Source organism: Bos grunniens, chromosome 7 (genome assembly GCF_055505025.1).
Source record: "Bos grunniens cultivar Pamir isolate PY7600 chromosome 7, Bosgru_T2T1.0, whole genome shotgun sequence".
Classification (NCBI taxonomy): domain Eukaryota; kingdom Metazoa; phylum Chordata; class Mammalia; order Artiodactyla; family Bovidae; genus Bos; species Bos grunniens.
This window is the reverse complement of record NC_141171.1, coordinates 8,966,922-8,986,024: the sequence shown is the minus strand read 5'-3', so window position 1 is coordinate 8,986,024 and position 19,103 is coordinate 8,966,922. Positions and strand designations below refer to the sequence as shown.

At 41.3% G+C, this 19,103-nt stretch overlaps 1 protein-coding gene across 1 annotated transcript; it reads right to left on the bottom strand.

Annotated features, from left to right (window-relative positions):
* Window positions 1-12,441: 12,441 nt before the first annotated feature.
* Window positions 12,442-13,440, bottom strand: LOC147368279 (olfactory receptor 7A17-like). The gene has a single exon (XM_086413444.1). The coding sequence runs from the start codon at window positions 13,408-13,410 to the stop codon at window positions 12,442-12,444; it is 969 nt and encodes a 322-aa protein (XP_086269570.1). The 5' UTR covers window positions 13,411-13,440.
* Window positions 13,441-19,103: the final 5,663 nt, after the last annotated feature.

Genomic DNA, 19,103 nt, shown 5'->3' with positions numbered 1-19,103 from the left:
GGGGTGGAGGTGACTACCAGGAAAAAGGAAAACCACATGACTAGTTTGCACACAAACTGGCATAATTCACATAGCTGAAATACTGCAATTTCTATTTAGCCCTCAAGTAATTGATCTTAATACCTTATTCATAGAAAAGTTCTCTTCCAAAGTATGTTCCATTTCATCCCCGACAAAGATTTTTTGTCCCATTCTCATCACACTGGCAAAGGGCTCATATATTTTAGAGTTCTAATAAGGTATTTCTTCATTTATTTGAGAAATACGTATTTAGTGCTGACCCAGTAGAAAGTGATGAAAAATAAATCTCTCCTAACCAAGGATGGTGAATGAGGATATTCAAATACAACATGATAGAATATGTCAGAATGTCACAGATGCTAGGAAGAAAACAAAACCAGGTATAAAGGAGAGAGTGGTAGGAGGTGTTATTTTGTCCTGAGTGTTCAGAGAAGAACTTCAAACTAGGTGATGTTTGAAGACTCCTGAAGAGAGAGAGAAGAAGCCTTTGTGATGTCAGAAGAAGTGTGTGCCTGGCAGAGGGAGCTGCCACTGCTAAGAACCTGACAAAGATGCTTGTTCCACATGTTCAAGTGCAAACAGGGAATCCAGTGGGGTGAAGGAATAAGTAGGAGTGGGAGTGATTAGAGATGTTGTCAGGATGCTGAGGAGCAAGGTGGCCTCCCTGCTACAGCTGAATCTTCAGCACATAGAGAATCCCTCCTTCCATGTGGTTCCTTGTACTTTATGAATTTAGTTTAAAACCATCTTGTGAATTATGTCAGTTTCCCTACTTCGTTCCATCTATTGAACAACTTCTGACCTCTGTATTATAAGTCATCTTAACATATGAGTACAGATACCTCTGCTTTAAGCACTGGTCTCTCTTAACAAGGCACAGGCAAACACACACACACACGATGTTTCTGGCTTGTGTTACTATCATAAACTGGTCACCCAGATCCACCCTGATTAGGCAATGAATAGTTAACACATCGAGTTTGTCAGATCAAATTATTATTCTCCAAAGAATGTATCACTTTTACTCAGAAGTTCCAAGATTTTTTTAAATTTATGTGTTTTTTAATTGAAGCATAATAGCTTTACAGAATTTTGTTGTTTTCTGTCAAACCTCAACATGAATCAACCATATGCATACATATATCCCCTCCCTTCTGAACCTCCCTCTTATCTCCCTACACATCCCATCCCCAATTTCCAGTTTATAAGCTTCTTATAGAACAATAAATTTGGGGATCAACGTTGGTAAGGCAAATTTCTTCTCGGTATTTAGAGAAGAATGAAACGCATGAGAGAGAAATAAAAAAGAGAAATGAAATGGACATAGGCAAATTAAGAGGGAAAATACGCAATAAACTCAAATGACCCCTGAGACAATGCATCAAAGAAAAGTTTCCTTGCTTCATCAATATTCCAATTCCAGTGGCATCTCCTTGATGCCCAAAAAATAATAATAAAGAAAAATATATTTTTCCAAGGACATAAACAGGGATATATTCATGATGTGATATATCTTACAGTTTAAATATCCCAAGAGAATAAGCAAATGGAACATACACTACCAATTCAAAATCAAAAATAAATGAAAAACAACAAAAGTTTGATATATTTTCTATGAAGAAGCAGAATACTTCTTTTTCTTGAGTTTTCCTATTTGCTTACTTCAGTTCATAAATAAGATTATTAGACTTATTGTCTACTTTTACTGGAAGCCTTTGATGCCTCCCATTCCTTCTAATGGGGCTTCCTTGGTGGCTCATTAGTAAAAAATCCATCTGCAATCCAGGAGGCCAAGTTTCAATCCCTTGGTCAGGAAGATTCCCTGGAGAAGGAAATTGCAACCCACTCCAGGATTCTGGCCTGGGAAATTCCATGGGCAGAGGAGACGGGTGGGCTACAGCCCATGGGGTCGCAAAAGGATCATATACAACTTAGCAGCTAAACCACCACCATCATTCCTTCTAACTGAACTTCTTTTATTACCATTTGTCAACACTGATGAGTGAAGGGTTCACTTTATTTTTAGACCTAAATAGATACACTAATATCAGGAAAGCCAGATAATAACCACAGTGACCTCTGGCCTCTGGACTGTGCTAGATTGGTCATGAGGTGACCTCGGGTACATGCTCCCGGCTTCTGTCCTCTCTGACCCTCTCCTGAAATGTGTGTGGAGCTCTCACCTGCCTGCAGATTGAGAGAGAAGGCTTTCCCTGTAGAAGTCCAAGTTCCTTTCTAAATGATTAATGATGCAGACAGAATTTTTGTACCTAAACAAGACAACAGGAAGGGATAAAATCAAGCATTGGCTCCCAGACAGATTCAGAAATCTAAATTAAGAACTAGGTGCTCATCAACCAAAGTGGCACAGGCTGAGGGGCTGCAGCAAAGGAGATATTTCCAGATTCTTGTGTCAGCTCACAGGGTTTCTCTGGAGGCTCAGTGATAAAGAATCCACCTGCAATGCAGGAGTCACAGGAGATGGGGGCTTGATCCCTGGGTCAGGAAAATCCCCTGGAGGACTGCATGGCAACCCACTCCAGTGTTCTTGTGTGGAGAATCCCACGGACAGAGTTGCCTAGAGGGCTACAGTCCGTGGGGTCTCAAAGAATTGGACCGGACTGAAGGGACATAGCAAGCATGCACACACATCAGCTAATTGGGTATATTTTCCTTTTGTTACTCCAGCCTCCAAGTACATGATTTCCCTTGGGGACACTGGGCTGGACACAATGCAATTATTTTTCTGTTGATTCTCTGTTGCTAGGTGATTGCATTATAAGTTGGGTGATTCAGTTTTTATCATTCACTGCCCTTTAATTCTCCTGCTTTCAAAGCACTAAGGCTTCCAGAACCTCATCACACCCCTGAGATCTAAATCTTTTTTAAACCATAACACTGAGGATTTGTCTTGCTGAGGTCCCTTGGGTCTCCAAAGCTTTGATTTGTGGTAGACGAAAACAATAACAACAAAATAAACTACTGAAATCTTTAAAACTACTATTTCCCTCTTCAGAACTGTGGATAACATTGCTCCTTCAGTATAAAATTGTGGGTATTATACTGCCTGGATTCATGCTAGTTTTTCCAAGCCAATTACAAATTTCTCAGATATATCAGAAGTCAACAGCTGCCCTTTAGTCTCTCATTATAAAATGTTTATACTATAAGAAAAATATTTATATCATATCAACATATGAAATACCATATGTTGATATGATAAGTGAAAATCGCTCAGTCGTGTCTGACTCTTTGCCCCACATGGACTATACAGTCATGAAATCTGCAAGCAAGAGTCCTGGATTGGGTAGCCATCCCCTTTTCCAGGGAATCTTCCCAACCCAGGGATCAAACACAGGTCTCCCACATTCCAGGCAGATTATTTACCGACTGAGCCACAAGGGAAGCCCAGGAATACTGGACTGGGTAGCCTATCCCTTATCTGATGGATCTTCCAGACACAGGAATTGAACCAGGATCTCCTGTGTTGCAGGTGGATTCTTTACTAACTGAGTTATCAGAGAAGCTTGATATGATATTAATATGACCATAAACCAGGCTTCCCAGGTAGCTCAGTGGTAAAGAATATGCCTGCCAAAGCAGGAGACATTAGAGATGCAAGTTTGATCCCTGGGTTGGGAAGATTCCCTGGAGGAGGAAATAGCAACCCACTCCAGTATTCTTCCCTGGAGTATCCCATGGACGGAAGAGCCTGGTAGGCTACAGTTCATGTGGTCACATGTAGTTCGACACAACTGAGTGACTAATACATGGCCATTAAACTATCTTAGCATGGTATCAGTTCAGTTCAGTTCAATCGCTAAGTCATGTCCGACTCTTTGCGACCCCATGAATCGCAGCATGCCAGGCCTCCCTGTCCATCACCAACTCCCGGAGTTCACCCAGACTCAACATCCATCGAGTCAGTGATGCCATCCAGCCATCTCATCCTCTGGCATCCCCTTCTCCTCCTTCCCCCAATCCCTCCCAGCATCAGAGTCTTTTCCAATGAGTCAACTCTTCGCATGACGTGGCCAAAGTACTGGAGTTTCAGCTTTAGCATCATTCCTTCCAAAGAAATCCCAGGCTGATCTCCTTCAGAATGGACTGGTTGGATCTCCTTGCAGTTCAAGGGACTCTCAAGAGTTTTCTCTAACACCACAGTTCAAAGGCAGGTATAGTGATTGTCAAATTTAATTTTTAATTTTTTAATTTTTATTTATTTTTTTATTATTTTTTTCTAATTTTATTTTATTTTTAAACTTTACATAATTGTATTAGTTTTGCCAAATATCAAAATGAATCCACCACAGGTATACATGTGTTCCCCATCCTGAACCCTCCTCCCTCCTCCCTCCCCATACCATCCCTCTGGGTCATGTGTTTTTTGAGGTAGCACTTTTATGAACTCCATTCTCTGTTGTCATACTGGAACACAGAAGGATTTAATGTTCTAAATAAAAGTACAAACCAAGTAAGGGCTGGAGACTGGATTGAGGTCTCTTAGTTCTGGAACTCTGTCACAGTGATTCTCAACCAGACATGATTTTCACACTGGAGATACTTGGAAATATCTGAAGGGATGCTACTAATCTCCTATAAACCACAGAACAGCATCCAATACAAATAATTCTCCTGTCCAAGGCAGCGTAAGAATATGAGAAATCCTATTTCAGACAAGAATATCTATAAATTCACTGTTCATACAATTTGTTCATACAAATCACCAAGGTCTGTGGTTCAAATGCTTATTCAGATTCCTCAGGTCTCTAGTGGTCCAAGGACTGTGTTTCTGATCATTTAAGCCAGAATATCAGATTCCAGTTCAAATTCTTTACACCCTGAAAAGAAGGGAACTTCTTTAACACTACCACTGGTGGTACTTTGATACTTGCCACTCCTAATAATCTTTTCAGAGTCCTGTGTATGTCTTCATATATTAGACTATAGATGAAGGGGCTTAGGACAGGTGTGATCACAGTGTACATCACCGAGGTGATTGCACTTGACTTTAAGCAGAAGGGCATGAGTAGTCACAGGGCTGAGGTACAGTCAAAGCCTGTCCAGTAAAACAAGGATACAAGTGAGAGGTGATATGCACAGGTAGAAAGCATTCTGTATTTCCCCCAAGCTGATGGTATTGCAGATAGAGAGGAAACTATCTTAGAGTAAAGGATCCCAGGTAAGACATTTGTTGTTCAGTCACTCAGTTGTATCTGACTCTTTGTGACCGCATGGACTGCAGCATGCCAGGCTTCCCTGTCCCTCACCATGTCCTGGAGCTTGCTCAAACTCATGTCCACTGAGTCCATGATGCCATCCAACCATCTCATCCTCTTTTGTCCCCTTCTCCTCCTGCCTTCAATCTTTCCCAGAATCAGGGTCTTTTTAACAAGTCAGCTCTTCACATCAAGTGGCCAAAATATTGGAGCTTGAGCTTGAGCATCAGTACTTCCAGTGAATATTCAGGAGTGGTTTGCTTTAGGATTGACTCGTTTGATCTTGCAGTCCAAGGGACTCTCAAGAGTCTTCTCCAACACCACAGTTCAGAAGTATCAATTCTTCGGTGCACAGACTTCTTTATGGTCCAACTCTCACATCCATACATGACTATTGGAAAAATCATAGCTTTGACTATACGGACTTTTTTCAGCAAAGTCCCTGCTTTATAATACACTGTCAAGGTTTGTCAAAGCTTTTCTTCCAAAGAGCAAGTGTCTTTTAATTTCATGACTGCAGTCACCATCTGCAGTAATTTTGAAGCCTAAGAAAATAAAGTCTCTGACTGGTTCTTGTTTCCCCATCTCTTTCCCTTGAAGTGATGGGACCAGATGCCATGATCTTAGTTTTTTGAATGTTGAGTTTTATGAGTGCTTTTTCACTGTCCTCTTTCACTGTCATCAAGAGGCTCTTTAGTTCCTCTTCACTTTCTGCCATAAGGGTGGTGTCATCTGCATGTCTGAGGTTATTGCTATTTCTCCTGGCAATCTTGATTCCAGCTTGTGCTTCATCCAACCCAGCATTTCTCATGATGTACTCCACATATAAGTTAAATAAGCAGAGTGACAATATACAGCTTTGACATACTCCTTTCCCTATTTGGAACCAGTCCATTACCAACCTGGAATATAACAGTTTCAAATTACATCATCATGTCATTACGAAAGGTGTCACAATTGACTAGTTGGACACCTTATTTGCTTTTGCAGGAAAAGTACAGAATTCCAAGAAGGTACAGAATGACAGTTGCAACACTGTTAATCTTTATAACAAACAATGCATGGCACTCATGAACCAAACACCAGAACCAGCAAACCACAAAGTGTATGTGGGTGGGGCAGGGTTCATGGCGACAGGATAGTGCAGAATTTGATAGATGGCCATGAAGTGGTCATAGGTCTTTGTGGTCAGTACAATGCTGCCCAAATCTACAAAGAGTAGGTAAAAGTGTATTATAGGTTACAGCTTTGCCTTCTTTGGGATGGTGGAGAATATGAAACATATCTTAAAAGAACAGAATGGAAAATAATTACATGGGTATGTGGAGCATCACTACGAACAAAGTTAGCGGAGGTGATGGAATTCCAGTTGAGCTACTTCAAATCCTGAAAGGTGATGTTGTGAAAGTGCTGCACTCAATATGTCAGCAAATTTGGAGAACTCAGCATTGGCCACAGGACTGGAAAAGGTCAGTTTTCATTCCAATCCCAAAGAAAGGCAATGCCAAAGAGTGCTCAAACTACCGCACAATTGCATGCATCTCACACGCTAGTAAAATAATGCTCAAAATTCTCTAAGCCAGGCTTCAGCAATATGTGAACCATGAACTTCCTGATGTTCAAGCTGGTTTTATAAAAGGCAGAGGAACCAGAGATCAAATTGCCAACATCTGCTGGATCATGGAAAAAGCAAGAGAGTTCCAGAAAAATATATCTTTCTGCTTTATTGACTATGCCAAAGCCTTTGACTGTGTGGATCACAATAAACTGTGAAAAATTCTGGAAGAGATGGGAATACCAGACCACCTGATCTGCCTCTTCAGAAATTTGTATGCAGGTCAGGAAGCAACAGTTAGAACTGGACATGGAACAACAGACTGGTTCCAAATAGGAAAAGGAGTATGTCAAGGCTGTATATTGTCACCCTGCTTATTTAACTTATATGCAGAGTATATCATGAGAAACACTGGGCTGGAAGAAGCACAAGCTGGAATCAAGATTGCCAGGAGAAATATCAATAACCTCAGATATGCAGATGATACCACCCTTATGGCAGAAAGTGAAGAGGAACTAAAAAGCCTCTTGATGAAAGTGAAAGAGGAGAGTGAAAAAGTTGGCTTAAAGCTCAACATTCAGAAAACGAAGATCATGGCATCTGGTCCCATCACTTCATGGGAAATAGATGGGGAAAGAGCGGAAACAGGGTCAGACTTTATTTTGGGGGACTCAAAAATCACTGCAGATGGTGACTGCAGCCATGAAATTAAAAGACGCTTACTCCTTGGAAGGAAAATTATGACCAACCTAGATAGCATATTGAAAAGCAGAAACATTACTTTGCCAACAAAGTTTCATCTAGTCAAGGCTATGGTTTATCCTGCAGTCATGTATGGATGTGAGAGTTGGGCTGTGAAGGCTGAGCGCCGAAGAATTGATGCTTTTGAACTGTGGTGCTGGAGAAGACTCCTGAGAGTCCCTTGGACTGCAAGAAGATCCAACCAGTCCATTCTGAAGGACATCAGCCCTGGGATTTCTTTTGAAGGAATGATGCTAAAGCTGAAACTCCAGTACTTTGGCCACCTCATGGAAGAGTTGACTCATTGGAAAAGACTCTGATGCTGGGAGGGATTGGGGGCAGGAGGAGAAGGGGACAACAGAGGATGAGATGGCTGGATGGCATCACTGACTCGATGGACGTGAGTCGGGGTGAACTCCGGGAATTGGTGATGGACGGGGAGGCCTGGCATGCTGCGATTCATGGGGTCGCAAAGAGTCAGATACGACTGAGTGACTGAACTGAACTGAACTGTGGAGGTGGGAGTCATTGATGGTGACCAGGATAATAAACAGGTTTCTGAGCACAGTGATCTGGTACATGGAGAGAAAATGTGCAAACATGAAGTGTTGCAGTTCTGGTTTCTCTGATAATTGCAGAAGAAGAAATTTTGAAATTCGTGTATTGTTTCCTATTCTCATGTGGCCCTCATCAACTTGTTGATTTTTTCTCTTTGATAATAGCCTTTCTTACTGTGGAAGTTGTACCTCACTGCGATTTTGGTTTCTGTTTGTTTGAAGATTAATGATATTAAGCCTCTTTTCATGTGTCTGTTGGCCATGTGTATATCTTCCTTGGGAGAAAATGTCTATTGAGGGTCCTCTACCCACTTTTAATATGGTTGTTTATTTGTTTATTTTAATTGAGTTGACTTAGTCTGATATATAGTTTAAGTTTTCTGTTTCTGTCTGTCAACCTGATTTTGGGGGTACTTTTGCCTTCTCATTTCAAGTAGAAGAGAACACTTCAACTTTGCTTATATGACAGTTCTGGGTGCAAAACTCCCTCAGCTTTTCTTTATGTGGTAGAACCTTTATTTCTTCTTCATATCTGAAGGATATCTTTGCTAGATGGAGGATTCTTGGCTAGCAGTTTTTATATCACAATAGTTTGAGAATGATATTCCATTCTCTCTTGGAATGTGGAGTCTGTGCTAAGACATTTGTTGATAACCCAATGCAGGTATCTTTGCAGGGTGCTCACTTTTTTTCTGGATACCTTTAATTTTCTTTCTTTTTAATAACTTTTATTTAAATGTAATTGGTTTACAATGTCATATTAGTTCCAGGTATACAGCAAAATTATATATATATATATACATATATACACATATATATATATACATATATACACACATATATTCTTTTTCCAGTATAGAGTATTATAAGATATTATGTTTATTTCCCTGTATTTAATACCCTAGGTCCTTGTTGATTGCTATATATATATATATATATATATATATAATTCTTTCACTAAAAACATCATTCTTTCACTGACTTTTAAAAATTTTTTTTCTTTATTTATTTGACGCATTTCTGACTGCACCAAGTCTTCCTTGCTTTGCGGGGGCTTTCTCTGGTTACAGAGGTGGGGGGCGCTACTATTCACCATGGTGACCTCTCTTGCTGCAGAGCACAGGCTCTACAGTACAGGCTCAGTAGTTATGGAGCCCTGGCTTAGTGACTTTGTGGCGTGTGGAATCTTTCCAGACCAGGCATCACCCCCAGTGCCTGTTCCTGCCTTGGCAGACAGATTCTTGCTTACTGCACCACCAGGGAAGTCTTTTCATTCATTGACTTTTGACAGTTTTAATACATGTGTGTTGGAGAAGGTATTTTGTATTGAAACATTTATGTGTCCTATTATACCTCTGTGGATGTGTGCATTCGCTTCCTTCCCCAGACCTGGAAAATTCTCAGCTATTATTTGTATACATAATCTCTCTGATCCTTTCTCCCTCTTTTCTGCTTTTGAGATACCCAGTATCCTTCTTACCTGTTCTAGTAGAGTCAGAAGTTTCTCAGAGAATATCTTCATTAAAAAAAAAAAAAAAATCTTAGTTCTGTCCTCACATCTACCTGAATCATTCTACCTTTGTACTCAGTATCTCTCTACTCCATATGGTCTCCACTTCAAGTGCTTTGTAATTCATCCTTCATCTCAATTACTGAGTTCTTCAGCACCAGAATTTCTGTTTACTTCTGTTTGAGAGCTTTTATTATTTTAGAAACTGTTCCTTATGTTCATTATTTTTATTCCTCAGCTAACTGACGTGTCTTTATGAGTTTTCTTCTGGCTTGTTGAGCTTCTTCATTACACTATTTTGAATTCTCCACTTGGTTGATCACAATTTTACATGACGTTAAATTAGTTCATGGAAAACTCTCGTTTTCTCTTTGTGATTCCATGTTACTGTGGTTTTCATGGTGCTCAGTGGGTTGCTCCTCTGTCCATGCATTTGAACAAGCAAACAGTTTTCTTATGTAGGTAAAGCCTTGTATACTTTGATTCTAACAATTCAACAGATTGCTAACAAAGGTCCTTCTACGTTTTTCTTTTTTTTTTTTGGGGGGGGGGTGTTCAGTTCAGTTCAGTTGCTCAGTTGTGTCCAACTCTTTGTGACCCCATGAATCGCAGCACCCCAGGCCTCCCTGTCCATCACCAGCTCCCAGAGTTCACCCAGACTCATGTCCATCGAGTCAATGATGCCATCCAGCCATCTCATCCTCTGTCGTCCCCTTCTCCTCCTGCCCCCAAGGCCTCCCAGCATCAGAGTCTTTTCCAATAGTTCATTTATTTATTTTTCATTTCATATATGATATTATACATGTTTCATCACCATTCTCCCAAATCATTCCACCCTCTCCCTCTCCCACAGAGTCCAAAAGACTGTTCTATACATCTGTGTCTCTTTTGTTGTATTGCATACAGGGTTATCGTTTCCATATTTCTAAATTCCATATATATGCATTAATTAAGTGACTTTGTGGCACAAGGTTTAGGTTTGTTTCACATGAGCTGCTCCTGGCTATATTTGAGGAACTACATTTTTTGCATTTCATGGCCTCTTCCAAAGGCATTGTCATTGTCCTTGCCATCAATGATTGTGTCTCCAGCATCACTGGTGACCTGGTGTTGTCAGGGCCCCTGATGTGGCTGGCATCTTTGCTGGGGGCTCCCAGAGTGGTAGGTGCTCTTGCCACATGCGGGGTGACCTTGCTTGAGCCGCTCCCCCACCCCCACTGATGCCTGGTTCCCTGGTCCTGCATTTGCCACTGCATCCAGGAGGCCAGGGCTATATACCACCTCCAGTGGGACTCCCAGGTGCTCTGGGGCTGGTGCACTGCCTCTGCTGTTCCCCTGGCTCCACTTCCTCCATGTGAATAATCCGCTCACCTTCAGACGTACAACTGTGTGTATCTCTGGTGTCCCGATGTGTTTGGTAGAAAAAAAAAAAACTTTATATATGAATGATGTTATCTACAAGTTGTAGATTGAGAGGAGAAACAAAGGGAGTGCCTTCTGCCACCATAATACTGATGTCACCGGTAATAAACTTTTCCCCACAATCTATAAGGTTAAAATTCGGGCTACCCAGGGGGCTCAGTGGTTAAGAATCCACCTGCCAATGCAGGAGATGAAGGAGATGTAGGTTCGATCCCAGGATCAAGAAAATCCCCAGAAGGGGAAATGGCAACCCACTCCAGTATTCTTGCCTGGAGAATCCCATGGACAGAGGAGCCTGGTGAGCTAAAGTCCCTGTGGTCACAAAGATCAGACACTGCTGAGGACACATGCATAAGCATAAGATTAAAATAGACAAATAAATGGAGAAGACTATCACATATTAGAGAAGAAAGAATTGCTACATGGCTCCATACAACCTCATGGATGAGCTTTAGAGTTCCAACACATAGAATTACTGAGAAACATAGACTCATGAGAAATCCAGCAGAGATCAGAACAACTCCTTAATATCAAATCTCATTTGATAATAAAGACATCATATTAGAGCAGTTACTGTTAGGATGAATGGTTATGCAGCAACATGTAACTGAATAAAATTAAAAATGGTATAGAACTGAGATCAACTTCAATAATTTCATTCTGTGCATTTATTCTGATATTTAAAGATAGCATTCACTACTGTTTTTTAATTGTATTACAGATAATTATATTAAAAAGTTATTCCATTGCAGTTTCCTCCTAGGTAAGCAGGATATTGGCAAACATGTTTTCAGAAATTGTGAACTGAACCACATGACTGGATAGGCAGCCAAGCTCTCTAGTGAGTCAATTTTGATCATGAGATATATACACACGCTATACATATAGAAATATTTGACCCTTGAATAATGCAGTGTTTGGAGCAATGGCACCTTGTGCAATTGAAAATTTGCCTGTAACATTGCAATCAATCTTCCTTATCCATAGCTCCACACCCTCTGATTCAGTCAACCCTCATAAAATTATATAAATTGCCTTGGATTTCACTTGTACACTTTTTTACATTAGTAATATATCTCATGACAATTTTTTCTAGAGCAACGCAAAAATTACTCAGGATGACATTTGTCATTTAAGTAAGTATTATTCCTCGTGTCACCCATAAAAAATAGAAATGCCCAAATATTTCATATTCAAAGTTTGGAAAATTTTGAAGTAGAAAAAAGCACGACTTAAAAAAAATACCTAAATGATAGAATGAAAAGATAGTTTAATAATGTGAGTAACTGAGATTGTATAGAAAAGTTGAATTTTTATAAAAATGGATATCCAAGGAAATAAGTAGAAGGAGCAAATTTTTATTCCACACTGAGGAAAGTGTCACAATTACTGATTCTCAGGCTTTGAGCAATGCAGTCAAGGGCACTTCATATGCCCCAGGACAATTGGCCTTTTTATAGATACTATTCCATAGACTCTCTTCAGAGCCTTCTTTAAGTCTTTGTTCCTCAGACTGTAGATGAATGGGTTCAGCACGGGTGTGACCACAGTGTACATCACCGAGGCCGTTGCACTTGAGTCTGAGCTGTGTGTAGCAGCAGAGCTAAGGTACACTCCTAGGCTCGTACAATAAAATAATAAGACAACTGAGAGATGAGATGCACAAGTGGAAAATGCTTTAAACTTTCCCTGAGTTGATGAGATTCTTCGTATGGAAGAGACTATCTTAGAGTAAGAGTAAAGGATACCAGCAAACGGCCCACCAGCTAGTAGCACTGATGCCAAATACATCACCGTGTTATTAAGAAAGGTGTCAGAACAGGCAAGTTGGACCATCTGATTGAGTTCACAAAAAAATTGGGGAATTTCCACCTTTGTACAGAAGGTCAGCTGCAAAGCCATTAAACTTTGTAACAAGGAATGCATAGCACTCACCATCCAGGACACCAATACCAGCAGTCCACAGAGCCGAGGATTCATGACGACTGTGTAGTGCAGAGGGTGGCATATGGCCACAAAGCGGTCGTAGGCCATCACTATCAGGAGGAAGTCATCTAATCCTGCAGAGAATATGTAAAAAAACACCTGAATGATACAGCCTTCATAGGTTATGACTTTGCTCTGGTTCTCGATATTCTGCAGCATCTTTGGGATGGTTGTGGAGGTGAAGCAGATGTCTACAAAGGACAAGTTGGAGAGGAAGAAGTACATGGGGGTGTGAAGGTGGAAGTCAGAGATGATGACCAGGATAATGAGCAGATTTCCAAACACAGTGATCAGGTACATGCAGAGGAAAAGTCCAAAGATGAGGGGCTCCAATTCTGGGTCCTCTGAGAATCCCAGAAGAAAAAGTTCAGAAGATGGTGTATTGTTACCTGGTTCCATGTGGTGGCAGTGACTACCAGGAAAAATGAAAATAACATGAGTAATGTTCACAAAAATTAGCATAACTCACATAGTGCAATTTCTATTTTCTCTAAATAAATTAATTTTAATATCTTGTGTTTAGAAAAGTTCTATTTCATCTCTACCTGGGCATTTTTGACCCATTCTCAGCATATTACCAAAGAAATCATGCATTCTACTGTTGTCATGAGAAATGTAACTTCCCTGGTGGTTCAGACAGTAAAGCATCTGCCTACAATGTAGGAGACCTGGGTTCAATCCCTGGCTCAGGGAGATCTCCTGGAGAAGGGAATGGCAACCCACTCCAGTATTCTTGCCGCCCCCACACACACACCCCGCCCCGCCAGTAAATTAAAAAAGTGGTGGCTGTGCAGGCCCAGGAGGGCAGAGAGGAGCTACTCTACATTCAAGGTCAGGGGGGCGGTGGTGAGGAGGTACCCCTGGTCCAAGCTAAGGAGCAGCGGCTGCACTTTGCTGGAGCAGCCATGAAGAGATACCCCAAGTCCAAGGTAAGAGAAACCCAAGTAAGATGGTAGGTGTTGCGAGGGGGCATCAGAGGGCAGACACACTGAAACCATAATCACAGAAAACTAGTCAATCTAATCACATGGACCACAGCCTTGTCTAACTCAATGAAAGTAAACGATGCCATGTGGGACCACCCAAGACGGACAGGTCATGGTGGAGTGGTCTGACAGAATGTGGTCCACTGGAGAAGGGACTGGCAAACCACTTCAGTATTCTTGCCTTGAGAACCCCATGAACAGTATGAAAAGGCAAAATGATAGGATACTGAAAGAGGAACTCCCCAGGTTGGTAGGTGCCCAATATGCTACTGGAGATCAGTGGAGAAATAACTCCAGAAAGAATGAAGGGATGGAGCCAAGCAAAAACAATACCCAGTTGTGGATGATACTGGTTATAGAAGCAACATCCGATTCTGTAAAGAGCAATATTGAATAGTAACCTGGAATGTTAGGTCCATGAATCAAGGCAAATTGGAAGTGGTCAAACAGGCAGTGGCAAGAGTGAACATTGACATTCTAGGAATCGGCAAACTAAAATGGACCAGAATGGGTGAATTTAACTACGATGACCATTATACCCACTACTGCAGGTAGGAATTCCCTAGAAGAAATGGAGTAGCCATCACGGTCAACAAAAAAGTCCGAAATGCAGTACTTTGATGCAATCTAAAAAATGACAGAATGATCTCTGTTCATTTCCAAGGCAAACCACTAAATATCACGGTAATCCAAGTCTATGCCCCAACAGTAACACTGAAGAAGCTGAAGTTGAACAGTTCTATGAAGACCTACAAGAACTTTTAGAACTAACACCCAAAAAAGATTTCCTTTTCAATATAGGGGACTGGAGTGAAAAAGTAAGAAGTCAAGAAACACCTGGAGTAACATGCAAATTTGACCTTGAAATATGGAATGAAGCAGGGCAAAGGCTAATAGAGTTGTGCCAACAGAATGCACTGGTCATAGCAAACATCTTCTTCCAAAAACACAAGAGAAGACTCTAAGCAAGGATATCACCAGATGGTCAACACTGAAATTAGATTGATTATATTCTTTGCAGCCAATGATGGAGAAGCTCTATACAGTTAGCAAAAACAAGACTGGGAGCTGACTGTGGCTCAGATCATGAACTCCTTATTGCCAAAATCAGACTTAAATTGAAGAAAGTAGGGAAAACCACTAGACCATTCAGATATGACCTAAATCAAATCCCTTTTGATTATACAGTGGAAGTGAGAAATAGATACAAGGGACTAGATCTGACAGATTGCCTGATGAACTATGGATGGAGGTTCATGACATTGTACAGGAAACAGAGATCAAGACCATCCCCATGGAAAAGAAATGAAAAAAGCAAAATGGATGTCTGGGTAAGCCTTACAATTAGCTGTGAAAAGAAGGGAAGCAAAAGGCAAAGGAGAAAAGGAAAGATATAAGCATCTGAATGCAGAATTCCAAAGACTAGCAAGGAGAAATAAGAAAGCCTTCCTCAGCGATCAACACAAAGAAATAGAGGAAAACAACAGAATGGGAAACACTAGAGATCTCTTCAAGAAAATTAGAGATATCAAGGGAACATTTCATGCAAAGATGGGCTCAAAAAAAGGACAAAAATGGTATGGACCTAACAGAAGCAGAAGATATTAAGAAGAGGTGACAAGAATACACAGAAGAACTGTACAAAAAAGATCTTTATGACCAAGATAATCACGATGGTGTGATCACTCACCTAGAGCCAGACGTCCTGGAATGTGAAGTCAAGTGGGCCTTAGAAAGCATCACTATGAACAAAGCTAGTGGAGGTGATGGAATTCCAGTGGAGCTATTTCAAATCCTGAAAGATGATGCTGTGAAAGTGCTGCACTCAATATGCCAGCAAATTTGGAAAACTCAGCAGTGGCCACAGGACTAGAAAAGGTCAGTTTTCATTCCAATCCCAAAGAAAGGCAATGCCAAAGAATGCTCAAACTACTGCACAATTGCACTAATCTCACATGCTAGTAAAGTAATGCTCAAAATTCTCTGAGCCAGGCTTCAGCAATACGTGAACCGTGAACTTCCAGATGTACAAGCTGGTTTTAGAAAAGGCAGAGGAACCAGAGATCAAATTGCCAACATCTGCTCAGTTCAGTTCAGTTCAGTCGCTGAGTCATGTCCGACTCTTTGAGACCCCATGAACTGCAGCATGCCAGCCCTCCTGTCCATCACCAACTCCTGGAGTTCACTCAAACTCTCGTCCATCAAGTCGGTGATGCTATCCAGCCATCACAATCTGCTGGATCATCGAAAAAGCAAAAGAGTTCCAGAAAAATATTTATTTTTGCTTTATTGACTAAGCCAAAGCCTTTGACCGTGTGGATCACAATAAATTGTGGAAAATTCTGAAAGAGATAGGAACACCAGACCACCTGACCTGCCTTTTGAGAAACCTATATGCAGGTCAGGAAGTAAAAGTTAGAACTGGACATGGAACAACAGACTGGTTCCAACTAGGAAAAGGAGTACATCAAGGCCGTATATCATCACCCTGCTTATTTAAGTTATATGCAGAGTAAATCATGAGAAATGCTTGGCTGGAAGAAGCACAAGCTGGAATCAAGATTGCTGGGAGAAATATCAATAACCTCAGATGTGGAGATGACACCACCCTTATGGCAGAAAGTGAAGAGGAACTAAAAAGCCTCTTGATGAAAGTGAAAGAGGAGAGTGAAAAAGTTGGCTTAAAGCTCAACATTCAGAAAACAAAGATCATGGCATCTGGTCCCATCACTTCATGGGAAATAGATGGGGAAGCATTGGAAACAGTGGCTGACTTTATTTTGGGGGGCTCCAAAATCACTGCAGATGGTGACTGCAGCCATGAAATTAAAAGATGCTTAGTCCTTGGAAGGAAAGTTATGACCAACCTAGATAGCATATTCAAAAGCAGAGACATTACTTTGCCGACAAAGGTCCATCTAGTCAAGGCTATGGTTTTTCCAGTGTTCATATATGGTTGTGAGAGTTGGACTATGAAGAAAGCTGAGTGCTGAAGAATTGATGCTTTTAAACTGTGGTGTTGGAGAAGACTCTTTAAAGTCCCTGGACTGCAAGGAGATCCAACCTGTCCATTCTAAAGGAGATCAGTCCTGGGTGTTCTTTGTTAGGAATGATACTAAGACTAAAACTCCAGCACTTTGGCCACCTCTTGCAAAGAGTGGACTCATTGGAAAAGACTCTGATGCTGGGAGGGATTGGGGGCAGGAGGAGAAGGGGATGACAGAGGGTGAGATAACTGGATTCCATCACCGACTTGATGGACATGAGTTTGAGTGAACTCCGGGATTTGGTGATGGACAGGGAGGCCTGCCATGACGCAGTTCATGAGGTCGCAAAGAGTCGGACATGACTGAGTGACTGAACTGAATAATAAATATTTTCATACATTTGAAGAATATATATTGAGTGTCAACCATGTTCAAAACACATATTGTTTAGTCGTTCATCTGGATCTGGCACTTTTTAGATCCCCAGACTGTATGTAGCCTGCCAGGCTCCTCTATCCATGGCATTTTGCAGGCAAGAATACTGGAATGGGTTGCCATTTCCTTCTCCAGGTTATCTTCTCAACCCAGGGATTGAACCTCCTCTCTTGCATTACCAGATAGATTTCCTACCACTGAGCCACCTGGCATGTCCCTCAAAACAAATACAGGTAACATATATATGGTGCTGAAAACCGGAAGTTTTCACAATCCAGTGATGGTGAAAGATGATGTGCAAATATAATAGAATATGTCAAGTAATAAGAGTTGCTATGAAGAAAACAAAACTAAATATAAAAGAGATTCATAGGAAGTACAGAGACGGCAATGGCACCCCACTTCAGTACTCTTGCCTGGAAAATCCCATGGATGGAGGAGCCTGGAAGGCTTCAGTCCATGGGGTCACTTAGGGTTGGACACGACTGAGTGACTTCACTTTCACTTTTCACTTTCATGCGTTGGAGAAGGAAATGGCAACCCACTCCAGTGTTCGTGCCTGGAGAATCCCAGGGACGGGGGAGCCTGGTGGGCTGCCGTCTATGGGGTCTCAGAGTTGGACACAACTGAAGTGACTTAGCAGCAGCAGCAGGAGGAGGTATTTTCATGTATTGAGTGTTCAGGCAAGGCCAGCAATCAAGGTGATAATTGAACAGATATCTCAAGAAAGGGAGAAAAGGATCTAGTATGATATCAAGAGAAATATGTGCCTGGCGAGGGAATGGCCACTACAAAGGACCTAAGGAAAATGTTTGTTCCTTGCACTTTATGAATTTAGTTGCAAAAGCATCCTGTGAAGTAAAACATCTCCCATCCTTAGTACCTTCTGCTGACCAAGATCTGGGCTCCGTGATAAGGCACCTTAATAGATGAGTCCAAGCGCCTCTGCTTTAAGAACTGCTCTCAAGGCACAAGCACACACTCACAAAGACACACACACACACATGCTCAAACCACGTCTTCCTGGGCTATGTTCCCACAATACATTTCTCACCCAGAACCACCCTGCTCACACCATATACCATTATAACTCAAGCTGATCATGTCAGATCATCTTTCTCCTACAGAATGTATAAATGGTATCCAGAAATTCCAGTTCATGGCCTACCCAGAGACCAATAAACTTGGGGTTCATTTTTATGATCACTTTCAGCTTTATATTTAAAGAAATATAAAAAGTATGTGTGTGTGTGTGTGTGTGTGAAAGAGAGGAAGCGGAGAGAGAGAAGAGAGGGAAATGAAATAGACATTAGAGGATAAAAGATTTAATAAGCTCTAATGGTCCAGTACTTTGGCCACCTCATGTGAAGAGTTGACTCATTGGAAAAGACTCTGATGTTGGGAGGGATTAAGGGCAGGAGGAGAAGGGGACGACAGAGGATGAGATGTCTGGATGACATCACCGACTCGATGGATGTGAGTTTGAGTGAACTCCAGGAGTTGGTGATGGACAGAGAGGCATGGCATGCTGCAGTTCATGGGGTTGTAAAGAGTTGGATACGACTGAGCGACTGAACTGAATTGAACTGAATGATCCCTGAGAGTATGTGATGAATTGAAGCTTCCTTTGTTTCACAACATTCCAATTCCAGTTATCTATACCTGACACCCAGGAAAAATAATT